The sequence below is a fragment of the Patagioenas fasciata genome, chromosome 2, assembly GCF_037038585.1.
Source record: "Patagioenas fasciata isolate bPatFas1 chromosome 2, bPatFas1.hap1, whole genome shotgun sequence".
Taxonomy (NCBI): Eukaryota; Metazoa; Chordata; class Aves; order Columbiformes; family Columbidae; genus Patagioenas; species Patagioenas fasciata.
Window position 1 is genome coordinate 13,078,741 of NC_092521.1, and position 18,148 is coordinate 13,096,888.

An 18,148-nucleotide genomic window follows, 5' to 3' on the forward strand; every position below is an offset into this window, starting at 1 on the left:
ATGTAGCTTTTCCTTTTCCAGCTGTCGTGTCACATTGAGTGAGTGTGGAAGAAGCAGAGAAAGAAGAGAAATGGAGAACTTTCCTAGCCCTTTGTCCTCTTTAAACACAGCCCTTCTGGGAAGGCATGAGGGATAGTTTTGTTATGCCCAGTCCTGTGGTGTCACATGCAATCCATGTAGTGCTTTTCTAGCTACAGGAACATGCAAGCAGGCAGCTGGGAAGCCTGTGTTTGAGGATTTGCTGTTCATTTCTAGTAAATGTGAGCCTTTTGCCTCTGGTTCGTTTCTGTGCGCTCTGATAAAGGACAGCAGATGTCACCTGAGCTGGAGCCAGGTCTTCCTGGATCTTGTTACGGGAGAAATGGAACTTTGTTATTAGCAATATAATTAATAATTAACAACATGGTACACAAAAACAGCGTGACCCACAAGTTTGGAAGATGAAGAACATAAACACTGTTAAGGAAAATCCCAGGAAAGGTTATCTGGTTCCAGGGCTTAATATTGCTAGCTAGCTGCCAGGGGTTTTTTTGCCCTCCCTTTAATCTCCAAGAGCACATGAAGAGTCCTTATGCGCTTGGTCCTCCCAAGCCTGTTTTTTTGGTGTTCATATCTTTTGTGCTGTCAGAAGGCCACTTACTGCGCTGCCAGTTTTGTCTTGTGTATCTTGAGCATATTTGGAGTGAGACTTGCATAAAATCTGACCTAATTAAGCAGTCCTGTGGTCTTTTTGGCCGAGGATCGGCTTTCCTGCAGGTCTCCTGGGTTTTTCTGAGGTTAGGAAGGAGCTCTTGAAACAAAATGAAATTGATGGTCCTCCTTCAGGGTTTTGTTTGGAGAAGCTGAGTGTGACCATCAGGAGAGAAAATCAGAGTTACTCGTAGAAAAGATGTGCAGAAAGAGAACCCCGAGGTACCTGTGGAGAGGGCACAGTTGTGCTCTACCTGTAGAGCCCTGGCCTACATTCCCTTAAATTGGGTCAACCAGACTTAAACCATCAGAAGTCTGGTACTGACCTGAGGTGTTTAGAACTCTAGGGACTGCTTATGTAGAACAAACACATTTGCAAAAACGGTAACTCACATTTGCTGTCCGTTTGAATGGACCTGTGGTCTGTAGGTGCTTTCTAAACCTGGAGGGAGATAGGGCTGGTGGGCTTGACACTTTGGATTGTGGAGTCTCAGATTGCTGGGGTTACCTCTCAGGAAGGGACCTGCTTGGGGGAGCACTGGATCAGAAAGGGTTTTCACTTGTTCTGTTTATTTGGGGAGTTTGGAGGTTGTGTTTTTGTGGGGGTGTTGTTTGTGGTTGGTTGGTTTGTTTATTTTTCTTCCAAGTGGAGATTTTTTTTTTCTTTGCCTTTATTTCCATTTGCCCAAGAACTCCTGACCAATCTCATGTCCCAAAAGTTGCTGTTTTCTGTTTCAAGGGTTGCTCATGCTCCTCAGATGAGAAATTGAGGAAAGTGTTTGGCCAGGATCCTACTTAAAAGGAAGGTCCTGCATGCTTATTCTTAAAATATACGTCTTCCCTGGAAACAGCAGTGGCTGTAATTTGTACACTAATGGGTGCAGTATAATGTATGTTAGATTTGTTTTTCATGTTTGACTGCTTAATATTAGTTCATCAGAGGAAATCAGTTAGAAGGGGGATGGCTGTGCTCTTTTGAAACAGCACCTGTCCTGTGCAATTCACAGCACGGAATTAGCGTGGCTGCCTCCAAGTCCATAGTGCTCACACAAAGCGAGGAAGGGATTAAGAAATGACGGAGGGAAAAGGCTAAATTCAGATATAAAAGAGGATATTTTTTGTGGCCTCTGCAAGTTCACAGGGGTATTCTTTATAAGCCTAAATGTTTTTGGCAATAATTAAATAGGCAGCAATGAGACACTGCTAATGTTTTGTTATCTGTATGCATTTCAGGACTACAGTAGTAGCAGCTGCTGCCTTCTTGGATGCCTTTCAGAAAGTGGCTGACATGGCTACTAATACACGTGGTAAGCAGATGTGTCAATATTGAGTTTAACAGAGTGCTGTGTGGTTTATACCATTTGTCGTAATGAAAAAAAGTCTAACTTGTTACATTGAGAAGCAGATCTGTGAGACATCTGTTAGATGGACTTGCACTTTGCAGAAGCGGCACGTGAAAAAGGAAGTAATCTTTACTGAAAAAAATGCTAGAAACCTGTAATTTAAATGTGTCATCAATCATGTGAACACTTCTTAATTACCATTTGAATTATATGTTGATGAATAATATGCAAGATTTACTGAAATCTGTATTCACTTACGCTTCTGTACCTTAAGTAAATGTAAAAGGCTTGATATTCAGCTGGTATAAATGAGCGTGGGACTGCTGAAGTTAAAGCTGATACCGGCTGATGCTGTGGCCTTTGGGGTCTATACATAGCGATGATAGTAGCCTGGACTTGTATTTTTGAAGAAAATCTTTGCTTGGCCTTAGAGTCTGCCATGACTGGTCAAAATTAACTTCCCTGGGCTGTGGGCTTCTCTGGGTAACAGTTAAAGCTTGTTGGTGAGTACAGAGGCCAAAGTAGCAGAGCTGGCAATCTTTCCAGGCTGCTGAGTTGAAAGGCAACAAAACAAAAGGCTGCTTCTCTCTGATGCTGGATGCCCAGTGACCAAGACATCGTGTGCAGATGTCCCTGCAGCAGTGGGACATTCCCCATGGTCACTGTGTCCCTGGGCTCTGTTGCTGAAGAGCAAATCCAAACTGCATGTGTCACTGCTGAGTAAGTGGCTCTTGGTCACCTCTAACCTTAGAGGTTTCGTAACATTTTTGTTTTAAGTCCTGAAGTGTCCTTGGCATTTGATTTGGAGAGTGAGAAAGTAATATTGCTAATGTAAACAGCGTGCATTTCCATTAACAACAGTGCGCAAGCTCAGCCAGACTTCAGTTTCCCTCTTTTTCTGGCTAAGAGAAGTAGTAGCAGCTGCTGGAGCAAGTATTGAACCATAGAATGACAAGAGGGAACAGTATATTTTTCCTTTTTAAAGCTAATATTTACATTTTGATAAGAAGTTCCTCATTATATGTATACCTTCTGTAAATTATGGGTAATCTATTCATGTAAAATAATAAAACACTCCAGAGAGTGGAATAAACTAAGGATGAGACTCAAGGCAGAACTTACCTTGTATTTCTACTGTGTCTTTCTTTGGAGCATGCTCTCTTCTATTTCTTCTTCCTCCACCAAAGGGGAAAACAAAGTAAACCCTACCAATATCCTTGAGACTCATCTTCTGGCTGTGCTGGCAGGCTTACAGAACTTGTATTCAGATACCAGAACGATTGCAGCTCTCCAAATCTCTGACAAAAATGGCTTGTGCGAGTTTTTGAAGGGTATTTTGCACTTTCTGCTGTATTATTTGGACCATGTCCAACAAGCATCGTGTCTTGTCTCTTATCTCTTCGCACACATCCTTTACAAAAGAAGCTCTGTAAATCCAGGCCTGCCAAATTTGTATAGCTCCTCTGTTCTGTCTTTCTGCCTTCCCTGACTGGAAGGATAGAAGGGAATTTTGTTTTTATTTTTAGAAAGTGACGTTCTGGGCAAAGAATCAAAATTCCAAGCTAGTTGGTGGTTCTGATCTGCCTCCCAACCCAACTTCCACTTACACTCATTCAGCTATTTACATATAAGTTGCCTGTTGCCTTGGAGCACCCCTGAGGTTGCATATTGGTCCTTTAACAAATACCAGTCCTTCTAGCTTGCTGTGGACAGGGGTAAAAGCCTGGCCCCATTGAAGATGATGGCTAAACTCCCGATGACTTACTAGGGCACAACTTCAGACAAATGTATTTTGCCTTTAGTATAAAGAACCATATTCAGAAAACAAAATCAAGCAGACTTAGCGTTTTTCTTCTCTAGTGTGGGGATTTTAATGGGCTCCCAGTTTTCCCTTTGAGGAGTTCTCTAACTTGGAACAGTTCTTTGTTAAATTTTGCCTGTCGCTTACCCAGTTTATAAAATCATGTGTTTGATTGTGTAACCGACCACCTGGCTGTGCTTCACGCTGTTCGGAGGGTTCTCAATTAGCAGTTAATCAAAGTCAGCAAAGTTCATGTTCAGCTTCTGGGGATATACAAGGCTTGTGTAGCGCTTCCCATGACAAAGGCTGGGAGGGTTGGTGCATTTTAAATCCAAAGGCTGGTTGATCATTGCATGAGCCAAATGCATCTTCTGGGATATGTACATGAAAATACTGCAGCAGATGCCTGTTTCAGAGGGACAGTGTTTGTTCCATGTAGGATGACTGAAGTGCCATGAATGTGGGTGCTCCATTTTATTTGTAATTGCTTATAGTTTTATGGAAAGTGGCCTGTTATTTTTTTTAAAACCCACTGATCTCACTGCTGAAAGAGTTCTATCAGTCAGCAGAATCACTCTCTGGCTACTCTTTAATCTGTTTACATCAGCGTTCGCTTTGAAAGGAGAAAAAGTGTTTACATGGATGTTCATGTCCACACACACGTCAGAGGGGATGATTACCTTTGCAGAGGCCAGGTGTTCGAGTATGACAGCTTATTTTCATCAACTCCAGTCCTTGTTCCAGCTGATATGTTTCTTTACCTCATTTGCCATTACCGCTCTTCCCAAACTTTGCTTTTCCCCTTTTGGTGCATCTTTCTCTCTGTGTTTACTTCCTTCTAATTCTGCAATGGTAGCGATGTTTATTTTCACATTCCCATTTGGAGCTCAAATAGAGGGCATAACTGGAGCTCTACCTATGGATAAAACCTGTGGTTGGATGAGCTGGAGAACCGGTACTTTCCTGTATTTTCCTCATTCTGTAGCTTCACAGGTAGGAAAAGCCCTGAATGTGAAGTATCTGGTGCTTTGTGGTGACTCAATACACAGATGAATTTCCTGACCAGCTCATTTCAGCTTTTGCTTCCTTGTTTGTTGTCTCCCCATTGAGATGCTTATCAGCTCAAAGTTTAGTCTCTCTTTTTTCCCCGAGTTCGGTTCCCTCAGTTCAATGCTTTTTGATTTCAGCCTGACGAGGAAAATCACAGGGAAAGTAGTTCTGATGCATCTGTCAGCAAAAGGTTTTATTTCTGTGGGTCCGATCACATGAAAAACATCATTTGGATGGGGGAACTCTGTCAACTTAGGTTGCTAATTCTCTAATGATGCTAGCTATATAGCAATGTGTCCTGTTTTCTGCTGATACCAGAGATTTTTAAAGCCAAAATTCCTTCAAATGCTTTGACTTTTGAGCTCTGACAAGATTTGCACACGTATCTAGGAGTTTGTATTATTCAGGCTACATCTGTTTGGCACAAAGCCTGGCAGAACTTGATAGTCTGCAGTGGAATGTGGTGTTGTTTTTCACTATGATTATTAAAGAGAATACTCACAAAATATTGAATGAAATAGATACTTCAGGATACCTTTAAGCCTCAGTGAAGCTTCCTTTTTGGGAGGTGTGTGCTTGTGAGTTTTTATCCTCATCAGCTCTAACAGAGGCATGAGAGAGATTTAAGTCTGATCTAATTTAATAGCTTTTTACCTGATATTTTGTGCATTCATTTTTTTTTCTCTTATGAAAGCAAGAACTGTGCATCCCAAATACAAACATATATCACATATAAATATATAATAAGTTGGATTTGAACGATATGAAAAATGAGGTTTGAAAATTCCTTTTCTTTTTGTGTGCTCGTATTTTTCTGTCTGTGCTGCATTTGAATGTCCTTTGTAGGTAAGTGCTAGAATCCAGGGACTTGACAAAGTAGGTGTGAAGCGTAACTATCCTCGTTGTGTTATGTGGGAGATTATTGTGAAGACATGCACACTTCTGTATCTACTTAATACACTGTCAGTGGTTTCCGTGGCAAAAAACCTGCCCCAGTCTTGCCTACCTGCATCTTCACAGGTGTAAATTAAAATTTATGGAAAGATGATCTAAAAGCTTTTATTTAGCATGAAGCTTAAAATTGATCTTCAAAGTGAGATTGTTAATGAGGCAGCTGATATCCACTCTTGCGGGGCGGGGCGGGGGGGGGAGGTTCATTCATATTGAAGGGTTTTACATATACATAGGTGTGTTTGATATTAGCAGATTAGTTAAATCACTTCAAGATATGTCTCAGAGTATCGCATGGCTTTCTCTGGCCAGTTGGATTCCATGGATTGTAACGCTCTTTGAAGTTGCCTTGTTTCAACTTGGCAAGCGCTACTAAAGGTATGTGTTCCCTGCCTTTGGTAATTTTGACATTGGTCATGCTGGTTGGTGCTATTTATGTTTTCCATCTCTTTCATTTCACGGATGTCTGGCAGGACTTTAAGGCAATGCAGAGCTACCGACAAGAGTTTTAGGAAATTCCAACTGAGGGTGCCTGGTGGGCAGAGAGGGTCTGAGGTTGGGGGGAGCAGAGCTGTGGAAGGTCAACCAGCTACAAAGGGATACAGAGCAGATCTGGAAAACTGAGCAGATCTGGAAGCAAACCTCAGCCTGAACCTGCATGGCACACGGCAGTGACAGGCTGCCAAAACCAGCATAGCCATTTTAATGTTACCCTTTTGAGGAGCAGGATGTATCAGCCTGGAAGAAGTGCTGCATTTAAGTGTTTGTACTTTTTTCAGGCCACATGAAACACTATCAGCATGCAGAAATGTAAATATGGTTTAATGCTTTTACTTACAAAATTAAATCTGGTTAATATCTATGAGTGTCTGCCTTGGGTAGCTCTTGTGCTGCAGTATTCAGTGACTTCTCTTCATGTTTAATAAAGCTGCTTAAAAGAGTACCTTTGCTGCAGATCTGTGTTCCTGGGCAGACTCTGCATCCGTGTTGCTCCAGCCATTGTGTAAGTGTAGATGAGTAGTCCTTATTCTGGGTGTTTCGTTGTCACCTTAGCCAGGATATAAATGGTATGTATTGAAGTGGTTTTCCAAGGTGACAAACTGCATGAAGTGTTGCAGTGCTGGAATTAGCATCTCTTATCTCCCAAGTAAGTGTGCTTAGGCCTTCTGAACCCGTATCTCACTCACTGCAAATCAGGCACAGTGTGACCCCAGGGATAAATCCTTGGGGGCCACAGTAAAATGTTATGGACTGTACCAAAAGGTGACTTTTTTTTTTTCCCCATGAAAATAAAAAAAAAAGGGCACCTGGGGAAGGGGAAGGAGACACCACAATCTGTAGCAGTAGACCAAAAATCTTTTAAGTATTTTGGAAATAAATTGCTATGCTCCTGGCTACAGACTGAGGAGTTGTGATGATGATTTGTGCATAATTTCAGAGTGAAAACAAAGCTGGGCACAAGAGGAAAGGGATTCTCATTGTCCAGTTCTTTTGTTTTTCTGACTCGTCTTTAACATCAGATGCTCATACTCAAATAACGAAACCTTTGTTTGAGCTTCCTGTCAGTTAAGATAAGACTTTATAATAAGCACTTATTCCTCCCATGGAGTCTTTGAAGTAAAATAATACAGTCCAGGCTTTTTCTTTGTGGATTTTCAAATATAACATAATCAGGAAGAAAATTATTTAAATGAACCATTCAGTCTTCCATTATACTTTCATGAAGATGATGCAAAACACAGGACCAATTGAAAATCGTTGGCAGACAATTTTGAAGCTGGATGCATATTACACATCTGTTGCATTTTGAGAAGTGGGACTTGGAAATGCTACTTACAAGTGCTAAAACTACAAAACACACACGTAACAGGCAGTGCCTCATTATTCTCCATTTCCATATTCCTGTCCTTTTCTACACAAGTCGCAAATGTCAGTCTATGTCTTCTAACAAGTGTGGCACTCTGAGAACTCTGCTGCTGTTGGGAGCCCGTTTGACTTCAGCAGTCAAAATGGAATGAACATCTTCTATGCCCAGACACAAAAAAGTGGTTTGGTTATTAATGACTAGTTTTTTATTTTTAGGGGGTTAAAAGGGCTGCTCTGCAGGTAAAACATTACCATTGCCTTTTCTTTGGGTGAGCGTGTTCGTTGCAGCATAAAGAAGTATTATTTGATTTAGCCTTTTTATCATCGAGGTCAAGACAAAATCTAGTTCAGCGTCGTTGGCAACACTTGTGCTGCATTGATGCCCCTACCTAAGGAGAAATTTCTAGGGCAACAGATGAAAATAACCACTACAGTAATTTATGTAGTCGGCCGTTCCTTGGTACGGCGCACAATATGATCCATAAGTAGAGTTTGTATTTGCCGTACAACTCAGTATATTTTTTTGAGCCTAAGGTGCCTTGCTATGAGGCTGAAGTGTTGTTAGGAAAGGGATAAATCTGCCAGGTGATTGTGTATGCGACCAGGAAATTTGAATGCAAGACTGACTTCTGTGAAGGAGAAAAATAAAAGGATGAGGGGGAAGAAGCAAATGAGCTGCTTTAATACTTCATCCAAGGAGTGGGCAGGTGTGTTGAGGTAGGAGTGGCTGGCCTTTTTTGTTTTCATGACTCGGTGTAAATCTACTCGCTATCATCTGAATCAGAAGTCTTTGGGAGTGTGGGGAGGGGGAACAGCACAGTTAATTTTTTGGATACTCAGTTGTAGTTCTTCCTCTCACCTTCCTTAGGGAGCTGTGTTGCTTTTAGTAGGATAGAATATCAGGTCCTGGTTTTTCTGCAGGCTTTGATGGATGGATTGATTGTTGTTTCCAACTGCATGTTGACTTTGTATCTCTGTGGGCATCTTCATGCAGAGCATCTACGCTTCAGTAACTAAATACTGGTTTTGTAGCTCCAAAGAGTTTTCTCAGTATTAGCAATAGAACCAAACTTTCGATGTCTTAAACAGTTTGGGAAATAATGAGGATAAATCATGTATGTGTCTGAGAATTTCCTTTGGATAATTTATGAAGTTAGAAGCAAAGATGCAAAAGCATCCTTTTGATAATGGGATGTGGATTTGGAAATGGAGGTTGAGGTTTTGGTTGGTGGTTGGTTTTCCCAGTGTAGCACATGTTCCTGTGGTGGGAGATCCCGTTTCAGGCTAATTCAGTCAGCCTTTTGATGTGATAAATTGCTAGTTGGCACACAGCAACAATTTTATAGTAACCACAACAAGAACGTTATTGGAGATTTTTTTTTCTTATCTGTCACCAGTTGGATAGCAAAGGTAGCTGAAGATCTGTTTCCATTGCATTCTTTTTAGTATCTTGTTTATTTACCAAGAGACAGAAAAGGAGGTAGTGTGTGCTGTGGGAGGAGAATTAAAATATCAGTTGAGGCTAAGCTAGGTTTCTGTAAAGTAGGGTAGTGCTTGTTGCCTTGTGGAGCTTGCCCGTGAGGTACTGTAGAGGCAGCAGAGCAGTTGTGCTTCTGCTGCCTCATCCCTTGTGCCTTGCAGCTGTCTTGAAATGCAGGTTCATCAGTTGTCCTCTTGTTGGTCGCCTCGGAGGTGGCTTTCAAGAAGAGAGAAAGTGTTGGTGAAAGATCAGGCTGGTGCTGTCAACTGGCTTCACATGAACTCAGCAGAGATCTAGGATGCAAGCGTGGAGCTGAGCAGAGTCCAGGCAGTTACCCCATGGAGGTAACACCTTCCACCTTATGGAGGGGCCTAGTCTCTTCTCCCAAGTAGCAAGTGATAGGACAAGTGGAAATGGCCTCAAGTTGCAACAGGGAAGGTTCAGATTAGATATTATGAAAAAATTATTCATGGAAAGGGTTGTCAGGCCTTGGAAGAGGCTGCCCAGGGACATGGTGGAGTCACCATCCCTGGAGGTGTTTAAAAGACCTTTAAACAAAGTTCTTAGGGACATGGTTTAGTGGTAGAGTTAGGCTATGGTAGGACTCAATGATCCTGAGGGTCTCTTCCAACTGAAATGATTCTATGATTCTCAACCTCATTGCATCCCAGTCCATAGGTCCCTTGAACCACTTGTGGCATTTCTTTGTATCAGCAAGGCAGCTCGTGTGGAGGCTGTGCTATAAAAATGTGCGCTTTGACTTGGCATGTCTTCTCCAGCTCCCTAAGTTTGTCCCTACCCTAGGACCATTGTCTAATGTTAATTCGTGAGGTGTTTTTCTCTTCTGCCTCCCAGAAGGATGCTCCTCCATGCGCTTTTGGAGGCGTCAGGACTGTAGGTTGTATACGTTCACTCTGTGTGTGTCCATGCAAACTAGTGTTCCTGCTGCCAGGTGATTTACTCGGTGATATGATCCAACTCATGTTTGCATACCTGCTGCTGCCAGGGAGGCAATGCACGTTCATGGTAATAATGAGGTCTTACTTAAAAATAGACCATCTTCCTTCATTTTCTTGTCCTTCTGTTTGCTTGATGATTTGTTGGGTGTTGTCAGCACAAATGTTTGTCCCTGTTGCTGTGCAAGCTGTTCACCCTTTCCCTCCTCCCCTACATGTTAGTTTTTGTCAGTGAGGCAGTTCCCTGCTCTTTTTTCACTGGTTGAGGTAGCAAACTTGCGCACCGTCGAGGCTTACAGGCTCTTTTAGAGAGGTAGGGAAGAGTCCCCACTGATTCTTGAATTTCACTAGAAAATCAGCATCTGCCTAGGACAAGAAGTGCATTGTGCTGTGTCTTCCTCTTCCACTCCCATGCCTGATGAAGTCCAACCTGTAGAACTACTTCTGAAAAGTTAAAATGATACAATTACCTTGCTGTTTCACTTCAGGGCTCAGAGCCCTCCCCTTGCCTTTGTGCTTTTTACGGTGGTTTTCCCTACAAATTAATCCGTGACCTGCCCTCCATTCCGGTTGCTTTTTTGGACAGCGTGGAGAGGAAAGGAAGATGGGCTGTTTCCAAAGGAGCTCTGGGCTGTGACCTGTCAGTATTTCCTGTGAAATGTTTGGACTGTGTGTACTTATATTTGTATACGCCTAAATCTTTCTATAGCTCTCCAGTTTTTGCTTTTATTGTTGTTTTCACCTGCCCATCTTGCATGTACAAACGAGTACATTTTCTGAGCTAATGAAACCATTGAAAAATGCTGCAACGTTTGCAGCAGCCACCCCAACACAGGCTTTGTGGAAACCACTTCAAAACTAATGGCGGTGGCAATTGCGTGCGTGGGAGGGGAGGAGAGCACGTTCATCTGCAGCGCCGTGGTGTCACAGGGTAGAAGAGGTCTGGGTTTGTACAATCAACCCCTGCAATTGTGGTGAAATTCTCCTCTCCTGCAGCATTTATTACTATGTAAAATTGAAATCTGCATGATCTCCTGCTGTGAGCGCCTGTGCCGAGGGACTGGTTTCTATAGTAACTAATATCAAGGAGCTGGCTGGGACTTCGCTTCGGAGCTGTATCTAAGCGGATTTTGAAGTTCAATGCAATCCTGTACGAGTATTTGATGACAAACAAGAAGTTGGGGTTTGTGGCTGCCATTGCTACTGTAGTAGCGTGTGCACTTTGGCATGTGCATTGAGGTCTCAAAATAGGCATTCTGCAAAACGTGGGAGCTGGAGATGAGGTGGGGAGGAGCCTTCCCCCCCCCCCCCCTTTTTTTTTTTTCCTGAGGGAGAGCTGCTGAACGGAAACACTGAAAAATACAACAATGTGTGTTTGTTCTGGAGTCACTTCAGCCTAGGAACTGGGTGCTTTTTCTCCCCAGCGTAGCAGCCATTGCTGTTGCCATTATTCTGTTTTGAAGCAGAGCTGGTGTTTGTTCTGCTAACCATGATAAATAGCTCTGTTAATGTGGTTTCATCTGCGGGACCAGCTTCTGCTGTCACTTAGGCCCAGACACGCCTACTAAATGTACTTGTTTTGCCAGGTGAAGCAGGGAAAGGGATGGAGATGGTTGAAGCTTGGTTTGTAGATTGTAGTTTTCAGGGTGCTGGGCAGCATGAAGAGCCTGGTTTGAACAGATTGCAAGTAGTCCAGAAAGGCACAGAGGGATTGTCACGGAGGCACCCCGAGGCTAGTTTAAGGGACAACAGGGTCCAAAACAACTTTTATTAAACTGGTGAGAAACAGGGTTTTAGCACTCCAAAAATGACTTAAATATAGGTTCGGGTATCAGTTGAGGAAAATTATTAAGGGGCAGCAACTAATACAACAGGCGGTCCACAGAGTGCATGCACGTGGCTTCACCCAAAACAATGCCGGAACCACCCCCGAGTCCCAGAGGAGTGCACACTTGCCTGAACACAGGTAAAACGTACGCTCGCGATTCCACGAGGGTAAATTTATAATACACTCGCAATTCTGCGAGGGTTAATTTACTTACACGTGCGAATGTGCACGGAATACTACACGTGCTTATGTGGAAGCATGGGAGGAAAATACACTCGCGATTGTGCGAGGATAAATTTATAATACACTCGCAATTGTGCGAGGAAATAAAGTTACACTCGTGATTGTGCGAGGAAATAATTTAAAGTACGCGTGCAAATGTGCACGGAATATAAATACCCTTGTGATTATGCGAAGAAATAAAGTTATACGTGCTTGTATTAAGCATGGGAAGTTACACGTGCGTATGTGCACGGAAAGGATAAATATACTCGCAATTTTGTGAGAAGTTTTACTCACACACGTGGCGGCAAGGCAAGCGGGGTCTCCATCCCGGGGAGGCGGGGTCTCGGCGGCCGTATCTTCAGCTCGTGCTTCAAGAGACCGGCGACAATGGGCCCTGTCTCGACGAGAGAGTCCCGTTTTTATACTGGCTGATCAGATCTGACTGTAGGCATTCTAGAAGCTTCTCTGCACCCCCACACCGTGTGTGGGGTGCCCCTGAAGCCTCCAAACATCCCCCACACTGGTCACAGGTGCCCAGCGGCTCACTGGCGCCTTGGCAATCCCTTCTCCTAATGTTCCTGGCCAGGGTGCTCTGGGCCAAACAAAATAAGCTGTTAGCCTCAAGTAGCAGAGAGAGGGAGATGTGCCTACTCCCTCCATACTGAAGGAGCGGGGGGGAGAGAGGGGGGTTTGCATTCTGCCACAAGGATCAAGTGCATGAAAATGATTTTTCATGTACAGTCACTTTCAAAATACAACTTGCCTTGTGGTGGATGTGGGTAAGGAATGCAGAGTAGTGGTTTCTATCTAGAGAAGTCCCGTAAGTACGGAAATTTGACGTGGGCAGTCAGCAGTAGTCTCTTGCCCGCCCCTCCAGTCCTTCCACTGAATTGTGTTGAGGCCAGGTTTGAACTGTAAAATAAATGATTGCCATGAGGCCTTTTCTATTAAAGTCTGTTCAGAGGGGTCATATATTTGATGCTTGCGCATGAAAGTCCATAATAAAAAGTATTACAGTGCCTTTTTTTTTAATTGTTTCTGGATTAAGCTGGTTGCATCAAGAGAGGGGAGTAATGACGCATTTGTATAATCCAAGATAAATTGATACTGAGATATGACCAGATGAACAATTTGAGAAGCACTGTTGGAAACTAGCTTTCATGAGTATAATGAAAGATTTTGCTGAGAAATCATCCACATACTTGTGTGGAAGTAAAAAGTCTCCCTTTCTTGCAAGCAGGTACTAAGCACAGTGCTTACAATGAAGTCTCAGGGTAAGAATTCGTTATATTTATACAATACAGTGATGCAAGTCTGAGACATTGAGTTTTTATAAATAAATTAAATCCAAAGTACATTTGCTAAATACTTCAAGTGCATATTGTGATGGATTATCCCTGTTTGTTCATTTTCTGCTACTCTGCGAAATCACTGGAGTCCAAAAGAGCACGTTTCCTTTTAATGCTGTCATGGATGTGTATTCATTTTGAATCTAGGTTATCTTGCGAGGAGAATAGCAGCTCAGTGTGAGCATTAGTAACGTTGGCTCAAAGGTAAAGAGTTCAGATGTAGCTCTTCTGTGCCTACTGTGCAGGCAGGAGCCTTGGTTATGAATATAGTCAAGGAAATGTTTGAGCTATTAAGCTGAAATTTAGCTTGCTGCTAGGGTGACGAGTGCTGTCACCGCGTATGTACTATGATGCAAAGCCCTCTCCAGACTGTGTGTTTCAAACGCACCATGTGCATTCAGGATGGATAATTGATTTAGACTAGCAGATAGTCTAAAGGCTCGCCTTAGTAGGAGCTACAAACTCCATGTTTCTCAAGCTGTTTCCTCTGAAGTGGCTGCCTGTTTCCAGGCTCGTTCTTTACAATGTATTTTCTTACTCACTTAACATGGCTTCCAAAATCAGGAACGGGAGAAAAAACTTGATCTGTTTTCCCAACTAGTGGGGAAGTGCAGAACTTCTGGTGTGCGTCTACAGAGGTAGTGAAGAAGGTGATTGAGATGTTACTGCAGGGTGACTTTATACACAGTGTAACTGAGCTTAAAGTTTAGACACAAGTATTTTAGAACAAATGTACTTGTTAGAATAAAGCTTTCTTGTTAATGCTTTGTGTTGGAGTTAATGGCTTCTCTCACAGGGGAAAAGCTGATGCCTTCAAAAGTGCACACAACCACCCATCTGCCCAGCATGAATATTGCCAAGGGACTTTTGAGCCAGAGTGGCAAGAAGTCCGTCCTGTGCTCTGTGAAGAGGTTGGTTAATGAATGCTGAAGCGTATTCAGGTTAAAAAGCACAACTATTCAGTATCTTTTCCAAAGCTTCCTGTCTCTAATGTGCTCTTTCAACCATTGCTTCATCTGTTGAAAAAGGTCAGAATTTCAGCCTCTCTGGATCTCAGTTTCTGAGGTCGTGATTGTCGTGCATCAAGTGATGTATATTTTTGCCTTAATGCTTAACTTCTGTTTTCATCAAGTAAGTCGCAGTTTGGTTCCGAGTGTTTTCATGTGTGTTTTTTGTCAAGAAAAGGAAACTGGACTCAAAATTTGTGCCCTCTTGGTCTACCCATAAGCTGGAGAGTGTGCATGAATATCTTTCGCTTTCTTTAAGAGAAAAGGTCTCTTAGATGAAACATATTCAGCATGTAAAAAGGTTCTTGTGACCAATGGGAGTAAACATTAAATATTAATGATACAGCTTTAAGTTGCACGGAAACAAACTGGGGCAAGTCAGTTCATTTTACCTTTGATTCACTGCTTCCAACAGTTGCAAAGATAAAAGGTTGAAGGGACATAAGGCAAATATAAGTCTCTTCTGTTAGATCTTTCTTGTAGTGACATATTTTGCCCCAAACAGTAGCTTCAGTGTGTAGATACACAGAATTTATAATTTCCAAGTATAACTTGGATTTTTTTTTTTTAAAGCAAGCAATGCAATGACAGCAATTTACATAATTGGAATTATTTCTAGTTAAAGGGAGATTTAGTTCTAGTTAAAGGGAGAATAAAGTAAAAACTTCCAAGAATAGCCCTGGATTGTAGAGGTTTGAACATCCCCTGGGATGGAGGTGTGAAGTGGTAGTTTGACCACAAGACTTGGATGTCAAACATTACCAGGCACATCTGTTTTCAGTGACCTATTTATAGCAATGAGAATGTCTTCTGGTCTTAACATCTATAAAGTTTGTGCAATTTATTTAATTATTTGTTGTTTTGGAGATCCAGCACAGCATGCCATGGCACTCCTGCAACTCTGGGATTCCTGCCACCCAATTTCTTATGTTACGTGGGATCCCAGATATGCTGCTTTGCATGTCCAGAACTCCCCCAAAACACTACTGGGGCTGAACAGGTGCTCACAGGATCCTGGGGGCAACTACTTTTGGTTGGTTGGTTTTGGTAAGAAGACTGAAATAACTGTTGTTTCCCAGTTTTTCATAGGTCTGTCTAGACTCCCCTGTCTGGTTCAGTTAGTTCTGCTTTGCAGAGGGCAGCTCTTGTTTTTATTGGAAACAGGCTTACCTGTGGTTATTTGTTTTCAACTTCTGTGGGACTCTGTGCTTTTTCCTTTCTATCTGTGGCACTCCATGTTTCTTGCAGCATTTTCAGTGTATTTGCACTAAGTTGGATGACTCACAAATATGCAGCTTGAAGAATAGCATGGTTTCGCAAGAGGACCGGTATTAACAAGAGATGAACAGGATAAAGTGTTCTTGATTGTTTGAGTGGGGTTAGGCCTAGCTACAGTTTTGTTACTCTTCCTTGATCCCTGAAAAACTCGGCTGCTCTTCTTCTAACACATGCAGACCTTTCTCAGTGGTTGTATAGGAAGGATTAAGGCAGACAAACGTGTTTCTGCCATGTAAAGAAGGTATCAAACTAGACAATCCTGAAAGCCTTGTTTTTTGAAGTTCTACTTCCCTGACCATATTCATTCAGGTTTTAATTACATGATATTAAGATTTCTTAAATGCACTATATGTGATCAAAGACCTTTCCGTGCACCAGTGAACGCCTCACTTATAGTAATTTACCTCCTCTTTTGTTTTCTGTTAACTTATTTTAGATTTCAATTCTGTATGTAGAGCTGAAACTCTTTCTAGGATATTTTAAAAAGGTCTACAGGGAGTTTGCTTTGTGGGAAGAGTTGTCAAAGCCATCTCACTAGTTCAAGCTATGATGAAAACCATTTTAATATTTTTATGAGGCTATTTTTAGACTGTTATGCTGAAGGAAGAGTAGGAGTAGAGTTGCTTTGGCAGAAACGTGCAGAACAGCATCTCTAGTTCAGATGAATATGTTCTCAATATAACTTACCAGTTAATTAAATCTCTTTGGGAGGATCTCTGAGGGAGCACTGAACAGCAATGGCCTCAGATAATTTAAATATCAGTGAACTGGATGGATCTTGGAGAAAAAGTAGTTTCTAAGCTTAAAAAAAAAGGCCTTTTGGGTTACCCTTAATAGCCATCTAGTGTGTAATTCAGATCTGTTTTTTAAAGCGTTAGGGTGAAACATGATTAGAGGATAAGTTATTCCAGTCACATGTCCAAGATGACAAGTTCTGCCCAGTTGATGAGAGAACTGTGCTCTGATAGGTAAGGTGAGTGGATGAACGGTGCTGGACCTGTCCCTGCCAGTTGGGGGTTTACGGATGGAAAGCATCAGGCCAGGAAGCCCCTCAGGTTCCTTGTCTCCCAACCTTTTTGCTTTTTAGCCAACTGAATGCTTCTGTGTCCTGCAGACAGGGAGCAGCCAGTCTGGCTTCACGAACCCTCTCTCCTGGTCATCTGCTTCACCTTGGTTTTGAAATATGTCTGGCTGTAGCCTCGTGCTGCTGGCCACAAAAGAAAAACTCAGCTTTGGTTTGAGTTTCATCTTGCAGTGACTGGTCTGGGTCTGCAGGAGAAGCTGTACCAGGGTTTCAAAGCATCGAAGTGATTCACAGCTAATTTTCTTTTTAAGGACCAGAAGGGCCATTAGATCATCTAACCTGATTATCTCTGGAGGACTGGTCAGGGCTTAGTCCGCTGCCAGCGCGGTGCTGGACGCAGCCGTGGCTGCAGCCCTGCGGCAGAGAGACGCGTGGGAACGGGCCGTGGCTGTGGAGTCACGGCTGTGCTGGAAAATCCTCCGACTGCATCTTTTTTTATAAAAATACATGTAAAAAATGTTAACCGAGCTCGTACCCACAAGAAGTCTCGCTTGGATTGCCTTGCTTGACTTGAGTACTGAAGGATGTTGGGTTTGGTGGTGTCTATCATCTGTGGATTTGCATGAAATTTGCAGACAGGGGGAGGGATCGTCTTGCCACATCTCAGAGCAGGCAGGAAAACATACCGCCTTCTATACCATGTGAATCTCATGGTGCTTATGGTAACAGCTGTGCCAAGCCGTAGCAAGAATGAAATGCTGTAGCCAGGAATATGTAAGGTGTTGCGGGGAGAGCTGGTAACTCCTGTTTTGCTGTGGTTAGCTGCAAGAGTCTAAATAAAACTGCCGGAAAGAGATCTGCTTTTGTGCTCACAGGGCTCACGACGCCCTGTTTAGCACAGAGTTCCTGTGGGTCGTGCTGGTGTTGGTGACCATGGAGGTCTCTTCAGAATTGTCAGTTTTGTATGCTTGCTTTTTTTTTCCTTCCCCTGTCGAATTGAGATTTAAAAGTATCCCCCCTCCCCACCCCCACAGCAAATGATCCTTGGCCAAACTGCCTGAAGACTCCCTCTTCCTGGGGTGCAAGCAGAGCTGTGTTCGTGGGAGCAGAGCCAGGAGTGGAGACTTGCATCTTCATTTCCTACGGACTTAATTCATTAATGAAATACATGGTGACGGTCGTGGGTTGCTTCACACTTGTGTGTTTTTTGCAGCTTTTGTCTGTGCTGGGAGGAGACAAAAAGCACAGCTGCAGCAGGGGCCGTGGAAGGTGCAGGTGTGAGGTTGGCTGGAGGATGCCA

The 18,148-nt window shown here is 42.8% G+C and overlaps 1 protein-coding gene across 12 annotated transcripts in view; it reads left to right on the forward strand.

Annotated features, from left to right (window-relative positions):
• The window catches only part of MTSS1 (MTSS I-BAR domain containing 1), a 129,687-nt gene that overhangs the window by 18,521 nt on the left and 93,018 nt on the right, over positions 1 to 18,148 (forward strand). For all 12 annotated transcript variants that reach the window (XM_065830405.2, XM_065830400.2, XM_065830403.2 and 9 more), the window contains exon 3: positions 1,924 to 1,997. In XM_065830405.2, the coding sequence (XP_065686477.1) occupies positions 1,924 to 1,997 (74 nt within the window). The remainder of the gene's footprint in view (positions 1 to 1,923; positions 1,998 to 18,148) is intronic.